This window comes from Arvicola amphibius, chromosome 5 (genome assembly GCF_903992535.2).
Source record: "Arvicola amphibius chromosome 5, mArvAmp1.2, whole genome shotgun sequence".
Lineage (NCBI taxonomy): Eukaryota > Metazoa > Chordata > Mammalia > Rodentia > Cricetidae > Arvicola > Arvicola amphibius.
This window is the reverse complement of record NC_052051.1, coordinates 85,102,526-85,126,565: the sequence shown is the minus strand read 5'-3', so window position 1 is coordinate 85,126,565 and position 24,040 is coordinate 85,102,526. Positions and strand designations below refer to the sequence as shown.

Genomic DNA, 24,040 nt, shown 5'->3' with positions numbered 1-24,040 from the left:
GAAGGGGAGGGAGGGGGAGAGAGACGAGAGAGCGAGAGGGCGCGTGTGCACACGCCAAAAGGGGGCAGTGAGAAGAAGAGAGAGGGAAGAGATTCAGGATGACTCCAAGAGACCAGAGGTCGCTGGGAGTGGGCTGTGGAAAGGGGCGGGGACCAAAAGAATAACACTATGAGCTGCTGGGTGAATTAAATATTATTTGATGTCTAGGTAGAATATTAATTTAATTATCTGTTAGGTCCTTGAATGAGGATATCATTTAGTTCTGAGGTTTCTTTATTTATATTTTTGCTTTATACCCATTTATTGAAAAACGATATTTGAAATAATCTGTTATTATTGAATCTGTATTGATCTGTGTCTTTCATTCCATTAGATTTTTCTTATGAAATTGGGTGCACCAATATTTGATGAGTGTGTGTATATGTTAACTCTTCTAATTTTTCTTAATTGACACTTTAATGAGTATGAAGTACACATTTGTCTCTCCTGATTTATTTTAGTATGATAACTATATTCCAGGTATTAGGACAGCCATACTTGCTTGCTTCCTGAGATTATTTACTTATAAAACTTGTTCTATACATTCATTATAAGATAGTACCTGACTATAAAACTAAGATGAGTTTTTGTGTAGAAAATAGATATTTGGATTTTGTTTCTTAATTTGTTTAGGTAGCCTTTGTCTTTTGATAGGAGTGATTAGTGTATTTGAAAGCTGTGCCTCAACTGGAATATTTTCTTTCCTTTCTGTTTTGTGGTGCTCAATGTATTTTATATTTCCTTAAATTATCACTTTGTTTCCTTTCTGAAAGTCTCCTCTTACACTTCCTCCTCTCTTCAGTTATAACTGTTGACTCAGTAGTCTGTTTAGGATTTTTTATTTGATATGACTGTTTTAGGTTGCTGTTATCATGCAAAATTGTTGCTTTTCCTTCAGCTAAGGCAGACAGTTTCACTGGGCACATGAGTACTGGTTGCCAAACATGGTCCTTTAATATTTGATGTTCATTACTTCAGGCTCTTCTGGTTTTCTGAGTTCTGTTTGATAAATCAGTGGTTGCTCACGTCAATTTTCATTTCTCAGTGATTCGCATGCTCTCTCTACTTGTATCTTTCAATATTTTACTAGTCCTATATTTTAGATGTTTTACTACCATATGCTTTGCAGTCTTCTTTTCTGGTCTTGTCTGATTTGGGTTTTGTTTGATTCACATTTCAGTATGTGTATATCTTGCCTTACTTAGGTGAAAAGCCCTCTGTGATATTTTCATAAATCTGGTCTATGATATTGATGTAGAATTCTTTTTCCTCATTTATGTATATATAATTCAAAACTTTGATCCTTTGCTGTTATCTAAAATATTATGCCTGATCCTTTAGTGTGCCTTTTTATTTTTTTCATATTATTTGATAATTTTGTCTAAATTTTCTACTTTTTCTTCACATCCTCATATTCTTTTATTTGATTCATTAGATTGTTTTTGTTTATTATTTTTTTAATTAAAAATTTCTTCCTCTCCCCACCTCCCATTTCCCTCCCTCCCCACATTTCCTCTCCCCCTCCCTCTCCAGTCCAAGGAGCAGTCAGGGTTCCCTGCCCTGTGGGAAGTCCAAGGTCCTCCCTCCTCCATCCAGGTCTAGGAAGGTGAGCACCCAAACAGACTAGGTTCCCACAAAGCCAGTACATGCAGTAGAATCAAAACCCAGTGCCATTGTCCTTGGCTTCTCAGTCAGCCCCCATTGTCAGCCACGTTCAGTCTGGTTTGATCACATGCTCCATCAGTCCCAGTCCAGCTGGCCTTGGTGAGCTCCAATTAGATCAGCCTCACCGTCTCAGTGGGTGAACACACCCCTCACGGTCCTGACTTTCTTTCTCATGTTCTCTCTCCTTCTGCTCCTCATCAGGACCTTGGGAGCTCAGTCCGGTGCTCCAATGTGGGGCTCTGTCATTTTCTTCATCTATCGCCAGGTGGAGGTTCTATGGTGATATGCAAAAAATTCATCAGTATGGCTATAGGAACTGGCCTTTTCAGGCTCCCTCTCCTCAGCTGCCCAAGGAACTAACTGGGGGCGTCTCTCGGGAAACCCGGGAACCCCTCTAGAGTCAACCCCTCTACTGTGTATGTGATGCTTCTCTGATTTCCCTCTCTGCTTCCTTATCCTTTGTGTATAGGAGGGCAACTGATTTTTTGGAGTTGACCTTGTATCCTGCCACGTTACTGAAGGAGTTTATCAGCTGTAGGAGTTCTTTGGTGGAGTTTTTGGGGTCGCTTATGTATACTATCATATCATCTGCAAATAATGAAAGTTTAACTTCTTCCTTTCCAAATCGAATCCCCTTGATCCCCTTGTTTTGTCTTATTGCTATTGCTAGAACTTCAAGCACTATATTGAAGAGATAAGGAGAGAGTGGACAGCCTTGTCGTGTTCCTGAATTTAGTGGGATAGCCTTGAGTTTCTCTCCATTTAATTTGATGTTAGCTGTTGGCTTGCTGTAAATAGCTTTTATTATATTTAGGAATGACCCTTGTATCCCCAATCTCTCCAGGACCTTTATCATAAAAGGGTGCTGAATTTTGTCAAATGCTTTTTCAGCATCTAATGAGATGACCATATGGTTTTCTTCCTTCAGTTTATTTATATGATGGATTCCATTGATAGATTTTTGTATGCTGAATCAGCCCTGCATCTCTGGGTTAAAGCCTACTTGATCTTAGTGGATAATTTTTGTAATGTGTTCTTTGATTCTGTTTGCCAGTATTTTATTGAGAATTTTTGCGTCAATGTTCATGAGTGAGATTGGCCTGTAATTCTCTTTCTTGGTTGAGTCTTTGTGTGGTTTAGGTATCAGGGTAACTGTAGCTTCATAGAAGGAATTTGGCAGTGACTCTTGTGTTTCTATATTATGAAATACCTTAAGGAGTATAGGTATTAGGTCTTCTTGGAAGTTCTGGTAGAATTCCGCATTGAAACCATCTGGTCCTGGGCTTTTTTTTTGGTAGGGAGGTTTCTGATAACAGTTTCTAATTCTTCACGACTAACAGGACTATTTAGAGCATTTACCTGGTCCTGGTTTAACTTTGGTATATGGTATTTATCTTAAAAAAACTGTCCATTTCTTTTACATTTTCCAATTTTGTGGCATACAGGCTTTTGTAGTAAGATCTAATGATTCTCTGAATTTCCTCTGTGTCTGTGGTTATGTCCCCCTTTTCATTTCTGATCTTATTAATTTGCATGTTCTCTCTCTGCCGTTTGATTAGTTTGGATAGGGGTTTGTCAATCTTGTTGATTTTCTCCAAGAACCAGCTTCTTGTTTCATTGATTCTTTGGATTGTTTTCTGTGTTTCTATTTTGTTGATTTCTGCCCTCAGTTGATTATTTCCAGTCTTCTACTTCTCCTAGGTGAGTCTGCTTCTTTTTTTTCCAGAGCTTTCAGGTGTGCTGTTAAGTCACCAATGAGTGATTTATCCGTTTTCTTTAAGTGGGCACTTAGTGCTATGAATTTTCCTCTTAGCACTGCTTTCATTGTGTCCCATAGGTTTGAGTATGTTGTGTCTTTGTTTTCATTAAATTCAAGGAAGACTTTAATTTCTTTCTTTATTTCTTCCTTGACCCAGGTGTGGATCAGTAGTTGACTGTTCAGTTTCCATGAGTTTGTGGGCTTTCTGGGGGTAGCATTGTTGTTGAATTCTAATTTTAATCCACGGTGATCTGATAAGACACAGGTGGTTACTAATATTTTTTGTAAGACCTCAGGAAGTCACAGGGTGGGGCTTCTGGAGTCACTAAAACTTCAGGAAGTTAGAGTCACGTTCTACACATGTGCTCCGCACATCACTGCACAGCGGCCTCCACACAGGAGCAGAATTAACTGCGGTTTGTCCGGAATCGCCCGGATGTCCGCAGCTCCCGTGTCCACCACACATGCACAGAGCAGACCCGGGTCCCACTCTGCACAGGACGGGAACCAGGACAGCAGCGCGCATCCCAGCTCTGCCCGCGTCATTCCTGAGATGGCTCCGCAAGGGCAAAACTCTGCAGTCTGCGAAACTCACGCTGTTCTGCTGTAGCTTTAATTACCTGTGACTGTTTGTGTAGAAAATCATTGAAAACAATAATCTTAATAATAAACGTGCTGTAATAATCATCATATAATTATTATTTAATAATCATTATCGTCCAGATAGGAGCTATGTGATGTTGTTCATATCACATGTTTGTGTGAGCGCCATACACGCTCATTAAACGTGATGATTCCTTCAGTTACAGCACATAATTACTAGGTGAAACTCAGGGATGATGTCACTTCCGGTCCTGACAGTTACATATATGCTAATCATGGACTAATACATTCGTGTTTGCAATGAGGAGTTGGACAGAGGGGATGACGAGGCCCTGTGTCAGGGGTCATTTGCATATGCGCTAATGAGGTCATTGCATATGCAAGCAGCCAGAAGATTCTGGAAATCCGAGTTGCTGCGGAGGCTCATTTGCATATGCTAACCAGCAAGCACTTTATGATAATGAGGCTCTGATTTTATAAGTTATTTGCGAGTTTATAACAATGACCCTGTAATTTATGCAGATTTATTATAATCTAAGTGTGCGCTTAAGCAGAAACCAGAAACTCCCCATAGCCGCCAAATGCTTATTTGCATATATGTAAATCAAGCAGTTAATTTGTGCACATAATTATTGACAGCTACAGAATATGCATTTGATATATGTAGATTGCACATGTAATTTATGCACATAATTATCTGGCACCAACACAATCCCAGGATGCATGATGTGGCTCTCATTTGCATATGTTAATCCGGCTGTGATGTATGCGCAGACTACAAAGCTCCAGCCATGGGTGGGCGGCCACTCATTTACATATATGCTAATGTGAGCTCTAATTAATGCATCAAGGCCCCAACTCCCGAGGGCCTAGGGGTCAAGGGTCAGGCTGGCACCCTGCCCGCCACACAGGACAGGCTGAGCACGCGTGATGGACGTGGATGTGACCGGGTGGGTGGGACTTTCTGCCACACACACGCATGACGTCACATGTCTCACTGGCTTCACACACGACGTCACATGTCACCCAAAATCCCATACACGTCCGGAATGGAAATCACGGACTCCACAGAGCAGCGCCCTTATTGCAAGTGTCCTTTTATTCCCGTGTTGTGTTGACGTGGTTGGGTGTGGGGGGGAATTAAATATGAGATCACATGTTTCACGTGTGTTAAATTTTCCTTTACCGTGGACACCGGATGGGACTCGCGGGTCCATTTCTTCTGGGTCCCACACGGGGTCAAAATGAGAGGAAAATAAAATAAAATGAAATAATCATAAAGTGCGGGTTTCGTGTGTGTCCTGGCGCTTGCACACGCATGTCGGGCGGCACTGGCTTCTGCGCCGTCTTCTCAGAAACACTGATTGGAACTGGCCAGGATGTGCACGTGGGGCTCACACGCGTGTGTGAGACTTCAGACCGAGTCAAGACTGTAGCACACACGTGTCACCAGCAGGACGGCGGGGTTCACATGGGCAGGGTTTTCACAAGCGTGTGTCTTCGCGCTTGGCAGTGAGTGCGAGTAGTTCGTGTGTGGTGGGCGTGCGAGGCCCGCATCCTTCATTTCTGTTCACGTGTGTGTGGGGGGATCCATGATTGTCATGTGACCCCGGGACAGATATCGCCGGAGTCACATGGTCACGCGTATTACGTGACATCACAGCTGCAGCCATGGCTTCCAAACCAGGTTGCCGAGTGACAGCTGCTGGGGCACCGCGGGGTTGAGTGTGCGCGTGTGCGCGGCCACCGCCTCCCCCACAGCCGCCAGGACCGCGTGGTATCGCGACTCGGATTCCGGGGTCAGGGGGCGGTGCTCACCGGGGTCACGTGTGAGGTCAAAGAGCAGCGGCGGGTCGTGGCGTGTGACATGTTTGCCGAAGCAGAAGCACACATGCGAGGAGAAGCAGCCACTGGTGCCCGGGTCAAAGTTGGGCGTGAAGTAGAAGACTTTCCAAAGGGCGGAGCCTGCAGGGAACACGCGTGAGACACGTGGCAAGAGCGAGTGACACAGGTGACACATGTGTGGCCCATTTCATACACACATGATCTACCTGACACATGTGTGATTTTTCTCATACACCCATGACCTATTTCACACTCCCATGTCCTATTTTACACATTTGCCATCTATTCGACACACATATGACCTATGTCATGCACGTGTGTACTCACCGTCTGGCGGCCGCCAGCGCACAGCATTGAGGTAGGCATTGCAGTAGTGGAAAAGGAACTCGTGCTCTGACCGAGCACGCATCCCCCGCAGCAGTGGCATCAGGTCCCGGCCATCGATGATCCTGCACGGACACGCGTGTGAGACACAGGATGCGGGAAGAAAGTCCCGCCCTCATCATGCCCAGCCACAGGAAGCCCCGCCCCAGCTCACCTGTCGGCAGGAAGCTCCGCCCCCGCCAGCGCCAGCACCGTGGGAAACACGTCCATGTGGCTCGTTGGCTCCGCCAGCTCCAAGCCACGGCCAAGCTCACGCGGGAAGCGGACGACACCAGGCACACGGATGCCGCCCTCCCAGTTGTTGGCCTTGCCGCCTGCGATGGTGGGACAGAGGGGATCATGGGAAGGGGCGGGGCCGAGACAGCCGACCTGTCAATGACCTCATCCGCCAATCACACACAACACATAACGTCATGTGAAAAACATGGACTCACGCAAACATGGAAAACAGACGCTAATCACACACAATAGTAATGCAGCAACACACATGAAATCACGTCAAGGACACATATGAGAAGCACACACCAACATGGAAATCACATGACACACGAATGTTTTCGCATGCACACGGGATCGACACACGCACACGCCCCGCAACGGTGCCCCAGACCTTTGTAGATCCCGTTGCTGCCGCCGTGCATCGTGCCTTCCTCGCTCACTTCCTCCACGTGGGCGCCATGGTCAGACGTGAAGTAGACAAGCGTGTCGTTTGCCAGGCCCAGGCGGTCGAGCGTAACCAGGATCTGCCCTGCGGGGGCAGGGAGGGCACAGTCACATGCGTGCCATCATCACTTGATCACATACATGACACCATTACATGAACACGCAAACAACATCATCATGTAATAACACACATGACATCACAATCACACATGTGAGGCCATCCCGTGTCCTCCAGGCCCCGCCCCGCTCACCCACGCTCCAGTCCAGCTCCTCAACCGCGTCCCCGTAGACCCCGTGGAGGCTGTGTCCAGCAAATTTCGGGGCCGCAAAGTGTGCGGTGTGGACGTGGAGGAAGGAGAGGAACAGCAGGAAAGGCGCGTGCGCGTGTCTGCGGGCAGGAAGGGGGAGGGGTGTAGCCTCAGAATTCATACATTACATGCATGATGTATGTAATGTGACATGGGACACAGATACAGTCTAGCTTTGGACACCACACGTGACCGCACTCACGTGTCCAACCCTGAGACAAGTGTGTACAAATTAAAACAAGCATGCAGTGGTCTATCCTGTGATCGTAAGCGTGACACATGTTATACATGCATGATCCCTGGAATGTGACACATGGCACATATAAGGTCTAACCTTGGAATACATGCATGATATTGTTCATGTGGCCTGTGTCAACATACACATGACACACGCATGACATGCCACAGGATTGGACATGCATCTGAGACTGGTAACACGCATGCATCAACCATGTGGGACACGGGCCATGCGACACATTAGACTACACACAAGAAGTGTGACCTCACGTGTTAACATAGCTCACATGTGCTATGCACATGTATGACACACGCTTGACCTCGCACTCACCTCTCCAGGAAGCCCACAGCCTCCCCTGTGAGCCTCTGTGTGAGCTCCTCGTAGGACGCTGGCCGCTGCACCACCTCAAACCCGGTCATGAGCACGCAGTTCGCGGGGCGGAAAAAGTGCAAGAAGGCGAGGTAGCCGCCAGCCACGGCAACCGCAAGCAGCACAGGTGCCGCCACCAACGCTACGGGCACACGCACCAGCCCCAGGCAGCGCAGCAGTGCGAGCGTGAATGCACACACGAGCAGCGCCTGCACGGGCCCATGCACAACCCAGCGAGTGGCAGACTTGAACACGGAGCCCGAGCCCGGGACGCAGTCGCGCAGGTTAGTCAGCGGAAAGCCATGGAAGAACTCGAACCCGTGGCGCTGCGGGTGGTGGCAGAAGTCATCCCGCTGGTGGCAGCTCACGCCCAGGTGCCACTTCCCTGTGGGTGGGAGAAGACACAAGTGTCAGGGTGGGGCAAAGATCATGTCATATGTCATTAAGTGTCAATAAAACGTACACACGGGTGCCAATGGTGGTGCCATGTGTCAATCACATGTGTGAAAAGGGGCAGCCACAAGTCATCACGTGTCAATCGTATGTAGTCAAGGGTACGAACGCTGACATCATGAGCTGTCAGGTGTCGATCATGTGTCGATGACATGTCATAGGTGTGTCACGTGACATCACAGGTAAGAAAAGGGATGTCGCATGTCACTGGTTGTCACGGGTCATGAGATGCCACACATGTAAACAGTACTGATCATGTGATGCCACAGATCAATGGGTCATGTGTCAATCCTGTGTTGTATGTTCGAGAGATGATGTCACATGTCCATCACGTCTCGTCATGCACGCGTGTCACGTGATCACTCACCGACCAGCCCTGTGTGGTATCCGTGTTCCCGGAGCCTCTGTGCGAAGGTGACCTCGTGGGGAGGCAGCCCGCCCGATGACCCCGTGAACAGGAACACGCCGAAGCGGTTGTGCGATGCCATGCCTGGGGGGGTTGGGACCCAGCCAGTTCAGACCGGTTCGCGCTGGCTTGCTCACCCCGACCCAACACACGTGCACGCCGCCCCTGCCCCCGCTCTCACCCGAGCGCACCGCATAGCGCCCTGTGAGGAAGGCCGCACGGCTGGGCGTGCACAGGGGTGAGGCCGCCAGGTGCTGGGTCAGCTTCACGCCCTCGCGGGCCAGGCGGTCGACGTTGGGCGTCCTGGGGAAGGAACACGCGTGTGTCCGAGGATGTGCACACGTGTCACGTGTGCTTACGCTTGAGTTTGTGTGTGCGAGTGTTTTGGATGATGAAGCGTGGTTTTGCGGGCATCCGTGTAATTCATGTTCCCTTCCTGTATTTGCACACGTGTGTGCCCGTGAGTGTGCAAGCGTGTGCCCCGCCCACACCCACCTGAGCGTGCTGTTCCCATAGCAGCCGAGGTCCCCAATGCCGAGGTCGTCGGCCATGATGATCACGAAGTTGGGCCTCGCGGGGTCGCGGGAGCAGCACACGCAGAGCAGGACAAAGAAGAGCATGAGGGCCTGGAGCAGTGACATCGTCCTAGGGTGGGAAGTGTGTAAGCGTGCGGTTGTAAGTTTGCACGCGTGTGTGCAAGAAACTGGCAGACCATGTGCGTTCACGCGTGTTTACATGTTACGTGTGTCTTCGTGTGCGTTTATGTCATGCGTAGTTCATGCCTGCTTCTGCTGAGTATGTGAACTTACACACGCGTGTGCAAGAAATGTTTGTGGAGGGTGCGTGTCACCCATGTTCACATCATGTGTGCTTGTCACGTGTGTTTACGCCGTGCCTGCTAACGTCACATGCACACACATCACACAAACACACACCCTGTGTCGCGATCACACTCGTGTTTACGTCCCCACCGGGGCGCGGCTGGGGCTCCGCCGTTCGCCCACAATCCCGCTCCCCCGCCCCCCGCGGGTCACATACGCGTTCGTCGTCACCGTGGGCGCCGCGGCCTGGGCTCCGCGGCCCGTGTAGGAGTTCGCGGTCCCGCGCGTCCTTCGTCGAGCGCCTAGCAGAGCGCGGAGTCGGGGTCCCCTGCTGACGTCACCGCTGCCGCCGCCCGGGGCCGCGCGGGTCGCGCACGAGTTCGCCGCTCCGCGTTTGCCGACCGACTGCGCGACCGCGGCCCCTGCGCTGTTTGTTTTGGCCCCGGCCGGGGCCCCGCCCCCTGAGCGCCCGCGGCGTCAGTCATCGCCGAGGGGGCGGGGCCCGCGGGGGCGGAGGTCAAGGCCGCGCTCACCCTGCAGGCGGAGGACTCAGCACAGCACCCGCGGGTGGAAAAAATGTAAACCGGCAGGGCCGGTGACGTCACCGCGACGAGATCACGTGGGCACCCGGCCCCGCCCCCTTTCCGGTGAGCCGACCGCGGAGGAGCCCGCGGGCACCGAGAAACGGCCGTTTCCGGTTTCACGGACCAGCGCTTCCGCTGCGTAGGCCGCCGTCAGTCACGGTGTCCGGGCGGGACTTCCGGGATCGTGGGTACCGAGCACAGCACCCGGGGAGACCGAGTCCTAAGTACCACGCACCCGGGGCCGCAGGAGAGGAGCGGGACTAAGGACACTTCCGGGAGGGCGGGTCACCGAGCATAGCACCCGGGGGTACTTAGCACCGCGTCACAAGCACCGCGGCTGCCAGCGCCCTGAGTCCTGAGCCGCGAGCAATTCCGGGAGGGCGGGGGACTGAGCACCGCGCGGAATGAGGAGGACTCAGCGATCAGCACCGCGGGCGGATGAGGAATCCGGGTACTGAGCGCCGAGTCATCAGCATCCGTGGGGCAGACTCAGCACAGCACCCGGGAGACTCAGCTCCAATCACCTCCCCGGGGCTTCCCGGATAGGTCCGCAGGTGATTGACAGCGACCACCAGAAGTTCCCGCCCCCCGGCAATGATTGACCAACGCGGTTTCTCAGCACAGCGGAAGTCCCGCCTCGGCCAAGACAGAAAGAACCCACCAGGAGCCTGTGAGTGACAGGGCGGCGTCGCTATGGCAACGGAAGCACCCGCCTCCTGGGGAATGATTGGCAGGGGAGACCAGAGCGCCCGCCCCATGCCCGTGATTGACAGGTGTCACCCGGACTCCGTTTTCCCAGAATCCTCCTGGCTTTATTGTGCGTGATTGACAACCGGGGAGGGCGGGGCCTCAGGCCTCAGTCACGAAGGTTACTTCCGGGTCCTCGGGTGCCGCTGACCAGGTTACCTGGAGGAGGGGGCGGGGCCTCAGGTGAGGGCCACGCCCGCCAGCTAGGAGGCCACGCCCAGCCCCCCCCACCTCGTCGCCCGAAGCCCCGCCCTCACCGTCTCTGTTTCCGCCACGCCCCTCGGATCCTTCACCCGCGGGATCTGAGGAAACAGCTTTGCCCTCAGGTGCCTGGGGACAGGAAGTGACGTCACACACCGCTGTCCCCGCCCAGAGGCGTGCCCACCCCTGCCCGTGATGTCACCTCCGGCAGAGCAGCAGCGTCACCAGCACCGTGAGCCCTGCCCCCAGGGCGCCCAGGGCGGCGGCCATGACGGTCACATGCTTCCGGGCAGGGGCGCAGTCTGTGGGGGTCAGAGGTCAGGTGGTGACGTCAGGTGTCGGTCACATGGCCCGGCCCCGCCTGGAACCGGAAATGACCCCTGAACCCCTGCCCTTGCTGCTGAGTGGAGGGGTCTGGGCGAGGGTTGTGACTTCGCAGGGCCTCGAAGCTGGCCGATGACGTCATGGGCCTGGGACGATGACGTCATAGGCGGGGCTCCACCTCACCCAGCCTCACTGCAGGGCTCCAGTCGCTGAACCGTGCAGATTCCTGTGGCTTCGCCCGGATGCGGAAGGAGGCGGAGCCAGGGATCAGGACCCGGAAGTGGTTCTCGGAGGTCTGCGGGCAGGGGCGGGGCCTTGACGTCACCAGAGGGGGCTATTACGTCACCACTCTCGGGGAGGCCACACCTACCACACTCACCTTCTCCATCTCGGGCTCCAAGTGAGAAGACTGTTGGAGGAGAAGACTCAGCACAGCACCCAGGGAGTAATCAGCACATCACCCAGGGGAGTACTCAGCGCAGCACCAGGAAGGACTCAGCATAGCACCCGGGGAGGACTCAGCACAACACACAGCACCTTGTTGATCTGCAGCTCGTACTGGAAGCCATGGTGGAAGTGGCTCCGCATCTCCCAGCGCAGCCGCGCGTCCTCGCTCCCGTTGCAGGCGGCGCTCAGCTCGGGCGGCGTCAGGACCTCTGCCCAGGGCAAACGAACAGTCGGCGCCAGCAGGCGCGGGGCAAACAAACAGTTGGCGCACAGCCGCGCTGCTCGCTCACCCACGCGCTGCAGGTCCACTGAGATGTCACTGCAGGAGGCCCCGCCCCCTCCGGACACCGACACGGTCACGTGGGTTGGCAGCGCAGCTACGCCATCCACCCGGCAGCCCAGGCGCACGCCCCAGGGGTCGGTGACGTCATAGTGGGTGCACTCGCGGTCCTGGTCCCGCCCAAGCCTGCAGGGGGGGGACAGGAAGTGACATCACACACCGCCCACCAGATTGACATCACTCACAGCCCAGGCTTCGCCCACCAGGCCCATGTCACTTACTGCCCAGGCCCCATCCACACAGGAAGTCCCCCCGTTAGCCCCGCCCACTGACGCTGCCTTCCGCCAGAACATCCGGTACTGAGCGTGCTCGGGCGCCCCGGGGCCCCGCCCCCAGCGACATGTCATCACGTCCACGTCGTGCACCCAGCAGCGCAGGTCGGTGGCCGCCAAGGCTCGGTCGGGGTCTGCGGGGGTCAAGGGTCAGGGAGCAGGGTCGTCTCTGAAGGTCACGGAGTCAGTGACTCTTGGGGTCACGGGGTCACCAGGGCAGGGAGGGGAGGACTCAGCGCAGCACCCGGGGATCGCAGGGTCACCTGACTCAGGGAACCGGATCTGGGCGGTGGAGCCCGGGTCACCGCGGAGGAAGACAGAGAAGTTGGTCACGTGACACAGCGACAGCGACAGGAATGTGCAGTACGTGTGGCCTGTCGGGGCCTGTGGGGCGGAGGTCAGGGGGCGGGCCCGGAAGTCAGCTGGGGGCAGCGACATTGATTGACATCCCAGGCCCTGCCCACTCACCCACACGGGCGACTCCTCCCCCTTCCTGCAGGCGACCTCCCAGGGGCCGGAAGTGATGTCAGAGTCCCAGGACAGGCGCAGCTCATTGGGTTCCAGGCGCAGATTCCGGAAACGCGGGGCTGCTGGGCGTGGCCGGGACGTGACATCATTGGGAACAGCGATTGGGTGATGTCATCCATCCCAGGGTTAGGGGCAGGGCCAAGCACCAACTGGACGGGCGGTGACGTCACCTACCCGGCTCTGACGTCAGCGTGCAGGCCAGGGGGGCCAGGGTCAGCAGCAGCAGCCGGGCAGCCATGACCGCGGGGGTCTTCGGGGGGCGGGGCGCAGGGCAGAAGCTGTGGCGCCTGGGGAGCGCTAGTTATGACGTCATCACGACAGGGAACCGGAAGTCGCTCCCCTCGTCTTCCCCCTCCCGCTGGAATTCCCACATTACCCTGACGGCCCCCCAAGAATCCGCGTGGGGGGCCCGCGTGTGTGGTGACGTCACCACTACCTACGGCCCCGCCCCCGTCCGCCTTGGCCGCGAGGGCTCCCGGGAGTGCGCACCTGACGCTGGCTGCTGAGGGGCGGGGTCGCGGGGTCGCGGGGTCGCGGGGTCGCGGGTCGCGGGGTCGCGGGTCGCGGCCGTCAGCGCTTGCGAGGTCCGCGCTGCTCGCTCCCCGCGCGGCGACTGCGGCGACTGCGGCGGCTGCGGCTCCGGATCCCTGGGCCCGGGGTTGAGCAACTTCCTGCGCGGCAGCGGGGCATGCTGGGAGCGCGCGCGCGGGGGTCGTAGCCGGGGTCGCGGTGGCGTCACGGAGTTCAGGGTGACTTCGCCACGCTCCCGTTTGTTTTTCCCGGGCTTGGGGACCATAAGTGCGGAGTGACTGACAGCCGCGCAGGCCCCGCCTCCGCCGCCGGAAGTTCTCGGGAAACCTGGGCTTGAGAGCTGCGGGCGCCATACCGGGAGCGGTGGGGTCGCAGGGGTCACGGCAGCGGGGGCGACCGCCATGAGCGTCAGTCAGACGGAGAGGGCGGGACTTCCGGGAGTCCGTTTCTCTAGCTGGGCTTCGGTGTGATTGACAGCAGAGCGGCCTGGCTCTAGGCTGTGACGTCACGGAATCTCCCTGTATTTGGGGGGAAGGAGCTGGGGGAGTTTAGTGTCTTTAGGGACCCCGCCCTCTTCATGGGTCACCACAGGCGCTCCTGCTGTCACCAGTGACCAATCGCGCGTGCGCACACGCGCAGCCCTTAGGGCCCGGTGTCTCGCGTCTTGCCCCGCTGACGTCACACCGCACACGTAGCATTCATTCTCAGTCCCCTGCTCCGACCACACCGCAGATCCCTTTATTCGTTCATTCATTCAGAGGAACCTGTTCCCAGGCAGACTACATGCCAGTCACCGGTGGCATGGAAGGCGGGACTTCCGGGACATAGGTTCAGGCTCCTCCCAAAGTGCAGTGGGTGGAGCTTCGGTGTGATCGACAGAGGAGGGGCGGGGTCTATGTTGTGACATCACAGGACACTTCCTGTATTTTCCAGGGTTTGCTGAGTCCACGGGATTGGGGCAGAGCTGATGTCATCGCTGGCCTGACACCCCACCATGACATCACAGGACACCAGGAAGTCGCCCACTCTTGGGGTCAGGAAGGAGCTGTGATTCCCGGAAGTGACGTCACCGACTCTGTGGTGGCTGTGGTGACGTCACCAGGTACAGGTGATTGACAGCAGAGGATTCCTGACCAGTGTGTAAATCCGTTAAGTCCCGCCTCCCCCTCGCCGGGGGTGATTGACAGGTGATGGATCACACATGATGCTGACATCATTGCCATGCTCGGGTTTATTTAAAATAAAGTAGAAGAGTAAATCACTTCCGGGTCGGCGGGGGCGGGGCTTCCTACACGGCCAGGTCTTTCCTAAGCATCTGTGGGGATTGGGCAGGGTCAGTAGGGGTCACGAGGTCATGGACAGGCCTGGCCCCGCCCTCCCAACATCTGACCTCTGACCTGCGGGTTGACCAGGGCATTGTCGCTGATTTTGTCTCGGATGTTGGGGATGCGGGGGAGGAGGCCACGCCCGGAAAACCTAGGGTCGGGGGTCACAGCAGCCATGTTGGGCAGGGTGACCAGTGTGAGACGGGTTGGCCATCTTTGGTCAGGGCGCCCCCCTCACCTCCTCCAGGCGAGCGCCAGGCCCAGGGCGCAGGTCAGGGTCGCGGCCACCACGATGATGTAGACGCGCAGGCGGGGAAGGGCGGGAAGGGTGGCACCTGCGGGGGAGAGGCTTAGGCCGGAAGGGGCGGGGCCATGGGAGATGGGGCTTGGGTGGGGAGGGGCGGGGCTCACACAGGAAGGGGCGGGGCTCACACAGGAAGGGGCGGGGTTCACACAGGAAGGGGCAGACCCACCAAACTCCACACGCTCGCTCCACGCGCTCCACCGCTTGCTGCGCACATCACCTGCGCGCACCCGGACCACGTGACCCGCGCGGGGCTCGGGACTCGGGAACTCAAACCGGTTCTCGGGGCGGCTGGAGACGGTGACCTGGGAGAAGGGGCAGGACTTCCGGGGTCACGTAGGGGGTGGGACTTCCGGCGTGGGCGGGGGCTGTGGGCGGGGTCACCATGGGGTTAGCTCACCATGGCGTCCAGGTCCGTGTCCTTTGGCAGAGACAGGGGTCAGAATGACAGGAAGTCCCGCCCCTCCCCCGTCGTGTCCCAGCATCCCCCATGGAGACAGGAAATGGGGTCGCACCGACAGGAATTCGAGTTCATAGCGGAAGTCAGCGAAGCCCATGGCGGCCCAGGTTTGGGGCGGCGCCCAGGAGACGGCACAGTGCGAGAAGTTGCAGCTTCCGGTGACGTCACGGGGCGGGGACAGTTGCTCTGGGGGAGGGGCCAGTGGTAAGGGAGGCCCCGCCCGAGCCCAGGGAGGCCCCGCCCCCGCTGTGATGTCACCCACCGATGGCCTTGGTGTTCAGGATGACATCGTAGGCCCTGAGGGCGCCACCCGACCAGCTCCATCCGGCCACGGTCACGTGCAGCAGGCGCGGCAGCCCCGTGACATCATCAATGCGGCAGCCGGAGGGGGTGGGACCGCCAGGGCATCCAGGCAGCTGGTGGCCCCTGGGGGAGGGGCGGGGTCATGGCGATGACATCATCCCTCCTAACTACAACGGCACCTCGGCTATGGCCCCGCCCCCGTGACATCACCCTTAGCCTCACGTGGCGTTGCGCAGGATCAGGAAGTAGCGCGCATCCGGTGGAGCTGCAGGCCCCGCCCTCCAGGCACACGTCATGGCAGTCGCGTCGTGGATCTCGCAGGAGATGTTGACGGCCTCGGACCCCGGGGGCCCTGTGGGGAGGAGAGGGATGACATCATCGCGCACATTGGAAGCCCCACCCCAGACCGGAAGTCCGGCTCCCGCACCGGGCATGACGTAGTCCAGCCTCTCCTGGAAAGTGACGTTTCCCATGGTGGCATTGACCTCCAGCGTGACCCCGAGGTGCAGGGTCAGGGGGCGGAACTGGCAGTGACACCCGCGAGGATTCTGGGGGAGATGACATCATCAGAGTCTTCGCCCCCTTCCCAGGACGATTGATGTCATTTAAAAAAACCCGACCCTCTGCTAGGGTTGACGTCATGGGTAATTCCTAAAGCTCCAGGGAGGAATGACGTCACCGGAGGCCCCGCCCCGCCCAGAACGGATGACATCACCATGGGCCCCACTCCACCTGCATCCTCTGCCTCTTCGGCCTCCCATGCAGGGTTTGGTTCGCAAAGCATGACGTCACTGTGATGTCACCAGAGCAGAGCCAGGTCAGCGTCCAGGTGCCGGGGTCGAAAGTCAGGTTCAGGGCAGAGGGCGGGACTTCCTGTGCGGGGCCTTCTATCACCAGGCGGAGCAATGTCAGCAGGGGGTCACCCGGAACTCCCGCCCCCACATGTAGGGTCAGGGCCATGAAGAGCAGGAGCAACATGGCGGCCGGGACAGGGCCTCGCGGGGGGCGGGGCCGGGCGGTCACCTGTCAATCAAGACAGAAGGGCTATGGTGTCAGCTGTTGATCACCTGGGAGGACTTAGCACAGCACCCAGCACTCAGAAGAAGTTAGCACAGCAATTGGGGACTCAGCACAGCACCAGGAAGGACTCTGCACAGCACCAGAGATACCTCAGTACAGCGCCCAGGAAGACTTAGCACAGCGCCCAGCACCCAGGAGGACTCAGCCCAGCACCCAGCACTCAGGAGAACTTAGCACAGCACCTTGAGAGACAGCACAGCACCTGGGGACTCAGCACAGCACCCAGCACCCCCAGCTCCCTGCTCCTCACCAGGTCGCCATCGACTGCACTTCCTATTCTGGGAGAGGAACTGAGTGATTGACAGGCGGGTGATGGACAGCAGGAAACGGGAAGTGGGCAGGGACCGCCTCAAGGTGATTGACAGTGGGGAGGGGAGGAACCCGGGGTGATGATTGACAGCGGTCCCTGATGACGTCATCATGGGGTGTCTGGTGCTGACAGCAAGTGGCGGTGGGCGCACGCCCCGCCTCCTGTCAATCACCAGGGATCGCCAATGTCACTGAGGTCAGGTGGTCTGAGGCCATAGATGACCTCATAGCCATGGCACCTGTCAATCAAGGGGGCGCAGCTGACAGGAGGCCTGGGATTCCCCCTCCCAGGATGCTTTGCTACCCCTGATGCAGTGGAGGCGGACTGAGCGCAGCAGCCCAGCCGGGAGTACTCAGCACAGCACCCGGATCACCCAGCACCCCCACCCCATATCTGACCCCTGATCGCTGAGTCAGCCGAGAGCCCCATTGCCCCCGCGCACGCGCAGTTCCTTCCTAGACGTCCCCAAAATGCCAGGGCCGGGTGGGGAGACCGAGCTCAGTCCCCGCGGTGCTCGGTGGTCAGTCCGCTGGGTGCTCGGTGCTAAGTCCCCGCGGTGCTAGGTACTAAATTCCATCGGTGCTCGGTGCTTAGTCCCTGGGTTACTCGGTCCCTGCCGTGCTCGGTTCCCTCGGTGCTCAGTCCGCTGGGTGTTTGGTGCTCGGTGTCCATGGTACTCGGTGCTCGGTCCCCGCCATGCCCGGCCCCGCCGCGTCCACCGCCGTCATCCTCCTGCTGCAGGTCCGGGAGAGCGGGGGGCGTGGTCTACGGGGGTCGCGGGGTCACGTGGGGCCCGGCCCGGGGGTCGCGGTGACATCAGAGGGGGCGGGGACGCGGGGTCCTCCACTTCCGGGATCGAATCAGGCGCGGGTGACGGAGAGGCTGGGGGCCGGAAGTCCCGCCTCCGGGTCCCGAGTGACAGTCTCTCCCCGCGCGGCCCCGCCTCGTCTCTGACGTCACGTGGGACGGGGGGGGGGGGGGAACCTGAGCCTGAGGCAGGTGGAGAACGTAAACCGTGACGCGCACGCGCGCAGGCACGCGCACCCGCTCTCCCCCAGGACGACGAATCCCGCGGGGAGCTCTCCGACCCAGGGGACGCGGGGCAGGGGACGCGGGGCAGGGACGCGGGGCAGGGACACGGGGCAGGGACGCGGGGCAGGGGACGCGGGGCAGGGGACACGGACACGGGGCAGGGGACGCGGGGCAGGGGACGCGGGGCAGGGACACGGGGCAGGGGACGCGGGGCAGGGACACGGGGCAGGGGACACGGGGCAGGGGACACGGGGCAGGGGACACGGACACGGGGCAGGGGACGCGGGGCAGGGGACGCGGGGCAGGGGACAGGGACGCGGGGCAGGGGACGCGGGGCAGGGGACGCGGGGCAGGGACGCGGGGCAGGGGACGCGGGGCAGGGGGCAGGGGACACGGGGCAGGGGACACGGACACGGGGCAGGGGACACGGGGCAGGGGGCAGGGGACACGGGGCAGGGGACACGGGGCAGGGGGCAGGGGACGCGGGGCAGGGGACGCGGGGCAGGGGACGCGGGGCAGGGGACGCGGGGCGGGGACGCGGGGCGGGGACGCGGGGCGGGGACACGGGGCAGGGGACACGGGGCAGGGACACGGGGCAGGGGACACGGGGCGGGGACACGGGGCAGGGGACACGGGGCAGGGACGCGGGGCAGGGACGCGGGGCAGGGGACGCGGGGCAGGGACGCGGGGCAGGGACGCGGGGCAGGGGACACGGGGCAGGGACGCGGGGCAGGGACGCGGGGCAGGGACGCGGGGCAGGGACACGGGGCAGGGACACGGGGCAGGGACGCGGGGCGGGGGACACGGACACAGGACGCACCGCGTCGTCTCCTCCCCGCCCTGCGCTGGCGTCGGGTCCCGCAGGCTCCGCCCTCGCTGGCTCCTCTTAAGTTTGCTGTTTTGATTTTGGCCCAGTCTAGAAATGTTGTTACACAACTTTTTGAGGGTTTTTTTTGTGTGTATGCGTGTGCGTGCGTGTGCATGTGTGTGCGTGTGCATGTGTGTGTGCGTGTGTGTGCGCACATGTGCACAGCCCGGGCCCCGCGCGCCCGCGTCCGTCTCATCGCCCGACGCTGCCCGGAGCTGACGATAAAAACGGACCAGGTCGCCTAGAAACAGACGCGCAGCGCAGCGCCTGCTGAACGCACAACACCGCAAACCCCATGTCTCAGACTTGGCGTCTCAAGCCCGGGCTGGGTCCACAGATGACGGCGTGGACAGATCCGGACCCCACGGGCTCGAGTGGGCGGCGAGGGAACCCGCAGGCCCCGCAGTGCCCACGAGGCGCCGTCGGGGGCGGCACCAGGGAAGACCGCGCCCGCTCCCGCTGATTCCTTTATGTGGAAAACATGGCCCAAGGCCAGCACTGGCCAAACCAAGAGGAAAAAACAGGAATAGTATTAATGCCAAACATTGTCTCATCTAGACCAGTATAACGTGCGTGTGTGCATGCATGCGTGTGCGTGTCTGTGTGTGTGCATTAAAGAAGGCTCCTTTAGCCACTGAGAGGTACACCTCTCAAACTAAAGTTTCTGACAAATTATTTTACAAATGTTTTCATAAGTTTTGTCATTTTGATCAATTAAGTATTAACTAATAATATGAGAAAATTTCACGATTAAAGACATATGGTCACAGAAAATGTTTTGATGTTAGTATATATTTTATTGTAGAATTGTGTAGTAAGGTAATCATACTTTCAAACATAAAACCAATCACAGACAGATAAAATTCGGTGGGGAACTAAACGGACAACCAAAGAGGAAAGGGGCGAGGGCCGTGCAAGACCCTAAGCTCAGTTTTCTTCACTGAGGCCCGGGGAGGGAAAGAGAATCGGTGTAAAACGCCGCTGTGCGAGGCGGGAGGCGCAGCGCCACAGCAGCCGGCATTTCCAGTGGAAACGCTTTGTGCAGGACGCGGCCGCCGCGCTGCACAGCTGAGCCTTCTCCTCGCCGACCAGCGCTGCGCAGCGGCTGTGCTGCTTCCAGGTAACCGGAGAGACGAGCGCGGTGCGAGCTCACGGGCGGGCGTTGGGACGAACAACCCGAAACCACAGCCGCAGAGGCTGCACGGCAAGGAGGGCGCGGAGGGGGAAGCAGGGTCCCTGGGAAGGGGAAGTAGAGGAGATGGGGCTAACGGGGGGTGGGGGTGGGGTGGGAACTGGAGGAAGCAGGCTTGGTGGGCTGGGTGGGTGCAGGACAGGGGGAGCAGCAAAGGAGACTTCCTGATGGGGTCCATCTCGAGGTTAGGGGGGACCTGCGGCCAGGGAGCCCTCGGGGGGCCACAAGGATGACCCCAGCCAAGATCCCTGGTAATGGTGGAGAGGGCGCTTGAACCGGCGTCTACTGTCCGCAGATTGGCGACCTCCCTGTCCAGTGACGATGGCGGCAGAGCAGATCCACAGCCGAGCCGGGCTGAGGAGCCCAGGAATCCAGCTGATGACAGAGAGGAAGGATTGTATCAGCCTTGGGGGTGAAGGCATCGCAGGGGAACCCACAGAATCAAACACCCCGGGCTCCTGGGAGCTCCTGACAGCCGAGGAGGCTGCACTCTGCACATGTATGACAGTTGTGTGGCGTGTTCTACACTCGGCCCCACACCTGGAACTGAGATCAGGGCCTGCCCCTAACACTTGAACCAGTGCATGGGAACCGATCCATCAGTTGGGTTGCCTGTCCCAGCCTTAACACAGAGGGAGGAGCTTAGTCCAACCTCAACTTGATAGGCCATGCTCTGTTGACACCTAAGGGGCCTCCGCTTTCTGAAGAGAAGCAGAGGAGGAGTGGATGGGCAGATAGAGGGGGAGGAACGGAAGAAGACGAAGGAGGGGAAACTGTGACGAGGATAACAATAAGTGAAAAACTTCATTGGATCAAAAAGTCATTAGACTGTGACTGCTGTTATTTTGCCGTGACATGCGATTCTACATGGAATGGCCTGTCCCCGCAACTTTTGGAATATATTATGGTAGAAGCAGGAATTTTTTCTTTTTATTTACTCTTCTCTTGTACAATACATCCTGACTGCTCATTTGCATGCAGATTCTCTTCCAATAGGAGGTGTCAGAAGATAAAATATAAAGACACTGGCCAGCGAGTGAGCCTAGGAGACAGGTGACCCAGCCTGACAAGGAGGTTGTGACTGTAAAAGACAATTTCTTTACTCAGAGACAGAAAAAATCTTTAAAAACACAAGAGCTGTATATTTCACAGCTACAAAGGTGATTAAAATGCAAAAAGATTTTAAAAAGCATTTTAAGTGTATTCATAGCATGGGAAAGTAGTTGAATGTCGTATCGGAATCAATTCTTCTCAGGTTACTGAAATAATAAATTTTTAAAAATTATAGGTCAATTTCTGGCTTTCTGGAGTCTGACTCACTCGGCTACCTGTACAAATCTGAAACAAAAGGGTCCAGTGAGCGGCTGAGTGAGCTTGTGCTCCTCTCTGTGTGGTGCTTTCCTTCCAGATGCAGGCAGCACAGTAGCCATTGGTTTACTATGAGAGATGGGCTTGGGGAAATGTATGGGTGGAGGGGTTGTGGGAGAGGATAGAGCTTTATGTCCTGATGTCAGCTGATTTAAAGGCTCGCGATGGCTCCCCCTGTCGCCAGAGCACATGCATGTATTTGTGTCTCCTTGGGAGAAGAGAGATCTAGGTGTGGAGACAAGAGTGTTGAAATATAATACCTACACAGGAAGTCTGATTCACTGCATAAATGTTACAACATTCAGTATATAACATGGTCAAAGTCTCCCATTAAATAGTTCCCACAATTTTACAATTATAATTTGTAAACTGAAAATAAAAACTCAACATTTACACTATCCTTCTTGTTCTCTATCTTTTTCCTTCTTTTCCCGAAATAAATGGGAAACAGTTTTTCTTACTGTTACATATTTTTAGAAAAATGCATACATGTGTGACTCCAGTAGGCTATGCCTGTTCAGTGATGCTGCATGAGTAGACGTCAGGTCTGCGTACTGGGTACTGGATGACCAGGCAGAGGACTCATCTCTAGGGACAGCTCATTCTCCCTCTATCAGCAATCCTCGGTTGCCCATAGCCCTCTGTCTCAGGTTGTGTCCCCATGAGGTTTCCTCCACCCACAGCTCATTTTTGGCTCCCATATTTTGTGGTTTCCTGGGTGCAGATTCCATGTCATTTCTGGGAGACCCCCTCACTGTGTCTGTTAAAATATGGAACTCACCAACAAAGCTGCAACTTGTGCTTCAAAGTCTGTGAGGGGCAAGTCCAGAGATGCAGCAGGTCAGCCTCTAGGGCCTCTAATTGAAGGAGCAGAGCACATGTGACTGTTCCTCTAACATGGACTCTACCTGGCTGTGTTGTGGCACCATGTAGAGGACATCAGTGGGAGTCCATTCTCCCTCATGTGGGGTCTCACTGGAGGACAATGTCCAGATGCTGGTGTCCTGTGTCCACACTGAACCTTCAGTTACTGCTCTGCCTCCCACACCTTCCTCAGCAACTTGAATCAGATTTTGGCACCAGATGGGGTTGGGAGCAGCCCCACCAAATTAGAAATTTTATCCCAGTGATTTTATAGCTAGGTGAGGGATCTTGCCTACTTGGCCCCTTTTACTATTTTTTTAAAGCAATTCCTGCAAATGACAAAGACACAAACCATGGATGGAGGTTCATCAATTTTCAGAAAAAGGGAAGGGAAAATAGAAATTTCAAGGTGAACCATAATAGCATATCAACATATTTATTCAAAACTATATACAAACTGCAGGAACGACATTCACAGTAATACTGATGACTACAAACTTTAGACAGAGAAGGGATCTGTAGTCATCAGGTTATAACTCTGGCGTCTTCTAGGTGGGTTCCTGTGAAGAAACACAGGAACACATGTCTTTGATAGCCACCACATGTGCCCCCAGAGGAGGAAGTTCAGGGATTTCTGTTACACATTTTTATTAAAGTTACGTCTGTACTCCTGGGTCATCTTAATCCAATGGTTACTTGATGTTTCTAATCAGGTCATGCTGAGGGACAAAGTCAGCAATGAGAAGGTGGGGAACCTGGCATATCAGGAAATGAAGATTTGGACAACACTCTGGAAGCTTGTGAGGCTGATGTCACATACGACAAAACCAACTCTGGTCATTGTGGTTGTTCCATTTTTCTCTGACTATGGTGTTGGCCAACACAAACATGATCACTTTCCTGGATCTATTGGAGACAGCTGCACACATGATAGCTCATGGGTGCGGCCCACAGACCCATCTTGCCAAAACTGCCCGGATTATTTCTCTTATGTCTCCAATATGTGATGACAGCCATGTTTCCTGGTCCTGAGTCCTCTCCATGGTGAGAATATCTCCTGCATTTGATGAAGAGAATACAAATTTGACACAGGTTTCTGGGTGGAAAGTGAGCCACAAGCCACATTGCTATCCAAATTGGGGTCTGTCATCAACTCAGTAAGCCTTCTTTCTGCATTTATTATGGTTCATGAACAGAGTCTACCAAATCTGGTAAAGTCGGTGTAGGATCATCTGCCAAGTAATCACACTTGATAATAAGTTATGACAATGTTTTTATCACAAAGGAGATTGGTCTTTGTCACATTCAAGGCCATGGTTTGTGGTCCTGGCTCCCTTACTATCAGCAAAATACAGGGCCTTGTAAAGATAGGGTGTGGAAAATACACCATGAATTTAACCTTGACCT

General features: G+C 56.0%; 3 protein-coding genes across 10 annotated transcripts; all 3 read right to left on the bottom strand.

Annotated features, from left to right (window-relative positions):
- Positions 1-5,146: 5,146 nt before the first annotated feature.
- On the bottom strand, positions 5,147-9,996 carry Sts (steroid sulfatase). The gene is made up of 10 exons (XM_038329782.1): positions 9,771-9,996; positions 9,228-9,377; positions 8,914-9,035; positions 8,694-8,816; positions 7,835-8,258; positions 7,210-7,346; positions 6,906-7,043; positions 6,450-6,609; positions 6,239-6,360; positions 5,147-6,031 (listed from the first exon to the last, which is right to left on the bottom strand). The coding sequence occupies exons 2-10, from the start codon at positions 9,371-9,373 to the stop codon at positions 5,724-5,726; spliced, it is 1,680 nt and encodes a 559-aa protein (XP_038185710.1). The 5' UTR covers positions 9,374-9,377; positions 9,771-9,996; the 3' UTR covers positions 5,147-5,723.
- Positions 9,997-10,923: 927 nt separating this feature from the next.
- LOC119814257 (interleukin-3 receptor subunit alpha-like) lies at positions 10,924-13,239 on the bottom strand. 4 transcript variants are annotated; one of them, XM_038329789.1, is made up of 11 exons: positions 13,171-13,239; positions 12,937-13,055; positions 12,732-12,852; positions 12,470-12,602; positions 12,147-12,322; positions 11,947-12,065; positions 11,789-11,818; positions 11,593-11,704; positions 11,288-11,387; positions 11,142-11,214; positions 10,924-11,043 (listed from the first exon to the last, which is right to left on the bottom strand). In XM_038329789.1, exons 1-11 carry the CDS (start codon positions 13,232-13,234, stop codon positions 10,987-10,989), a joined length of 1,104 nt encoding a protein of 367 aa, XP_038185717.1. In that variant the 5' UTR covers positions 13,235-13,239; the 3' UTR covers positions 10,924-10,986. The 4 variants fall into 4 exon arrangements, with proteins under 4 accessions (XP_038185717.1, XP_038185719.1, XP_038185716.1 ...); XM_038329791.1 differs by having other exon boundaries at positions 12,973-13,055; XM_038329788.1 differs by having other exon boundaries at positions 12,732-13,055.
- Positions 13,240-14,740: 1,501 nt separating this feature from the next.
- Positions 14,741-18,343, bottom strand: LOC119814255 (granulocyte-macrophage colony-stimulating factor receptor subunit alpha-like). 5 transcript variants are annotated; one of them, XM_038329784.2, is made up of 10 exons: positions 17,708-18,343; positions 17,182-17,547; positions 16,652-16,942; positions 16,142-16,467; positions 15,879-16,042; positions 15,672-15,802; positions 15,557-15,577; positions 15,326-15,461; positions 14,925-15,187; positions 14,741-14,842 (listed from the first exon to the last, which is right to left on the bottom strand). In XM_038329784.2, exons 2-9 carry the CDS (start codon positions 17,419-17,421, stop codon positions 15,087-15,089), a joined length of 1,410 nt encoding a protein of 469 aa, XP_038185712.1. In that variant the 5' UTR covers positions 17,422-17,547; positions 17,708-18,343; the 3' UTR covers positions 14,741-14,842; positions 14,925-15,086. The 5 variants fall into 5 exon arrangements, with proteins under 5 accessions (XP_038185712.1, XP_038185714.1, XP_038185713.1 ...); XM_038329786.2 differs by having other exon boundaries at positions 16,142-16,271; positions 16,347-16,467; positions 17,182-18,331; XM_038329785.1 differs by having other exon boundaries at positions 14,918-15,187; positions 17,182-18,343.
- Between the last annotated feature and the right edge of the window lie 5,697 nt (positions 18,344-24,040).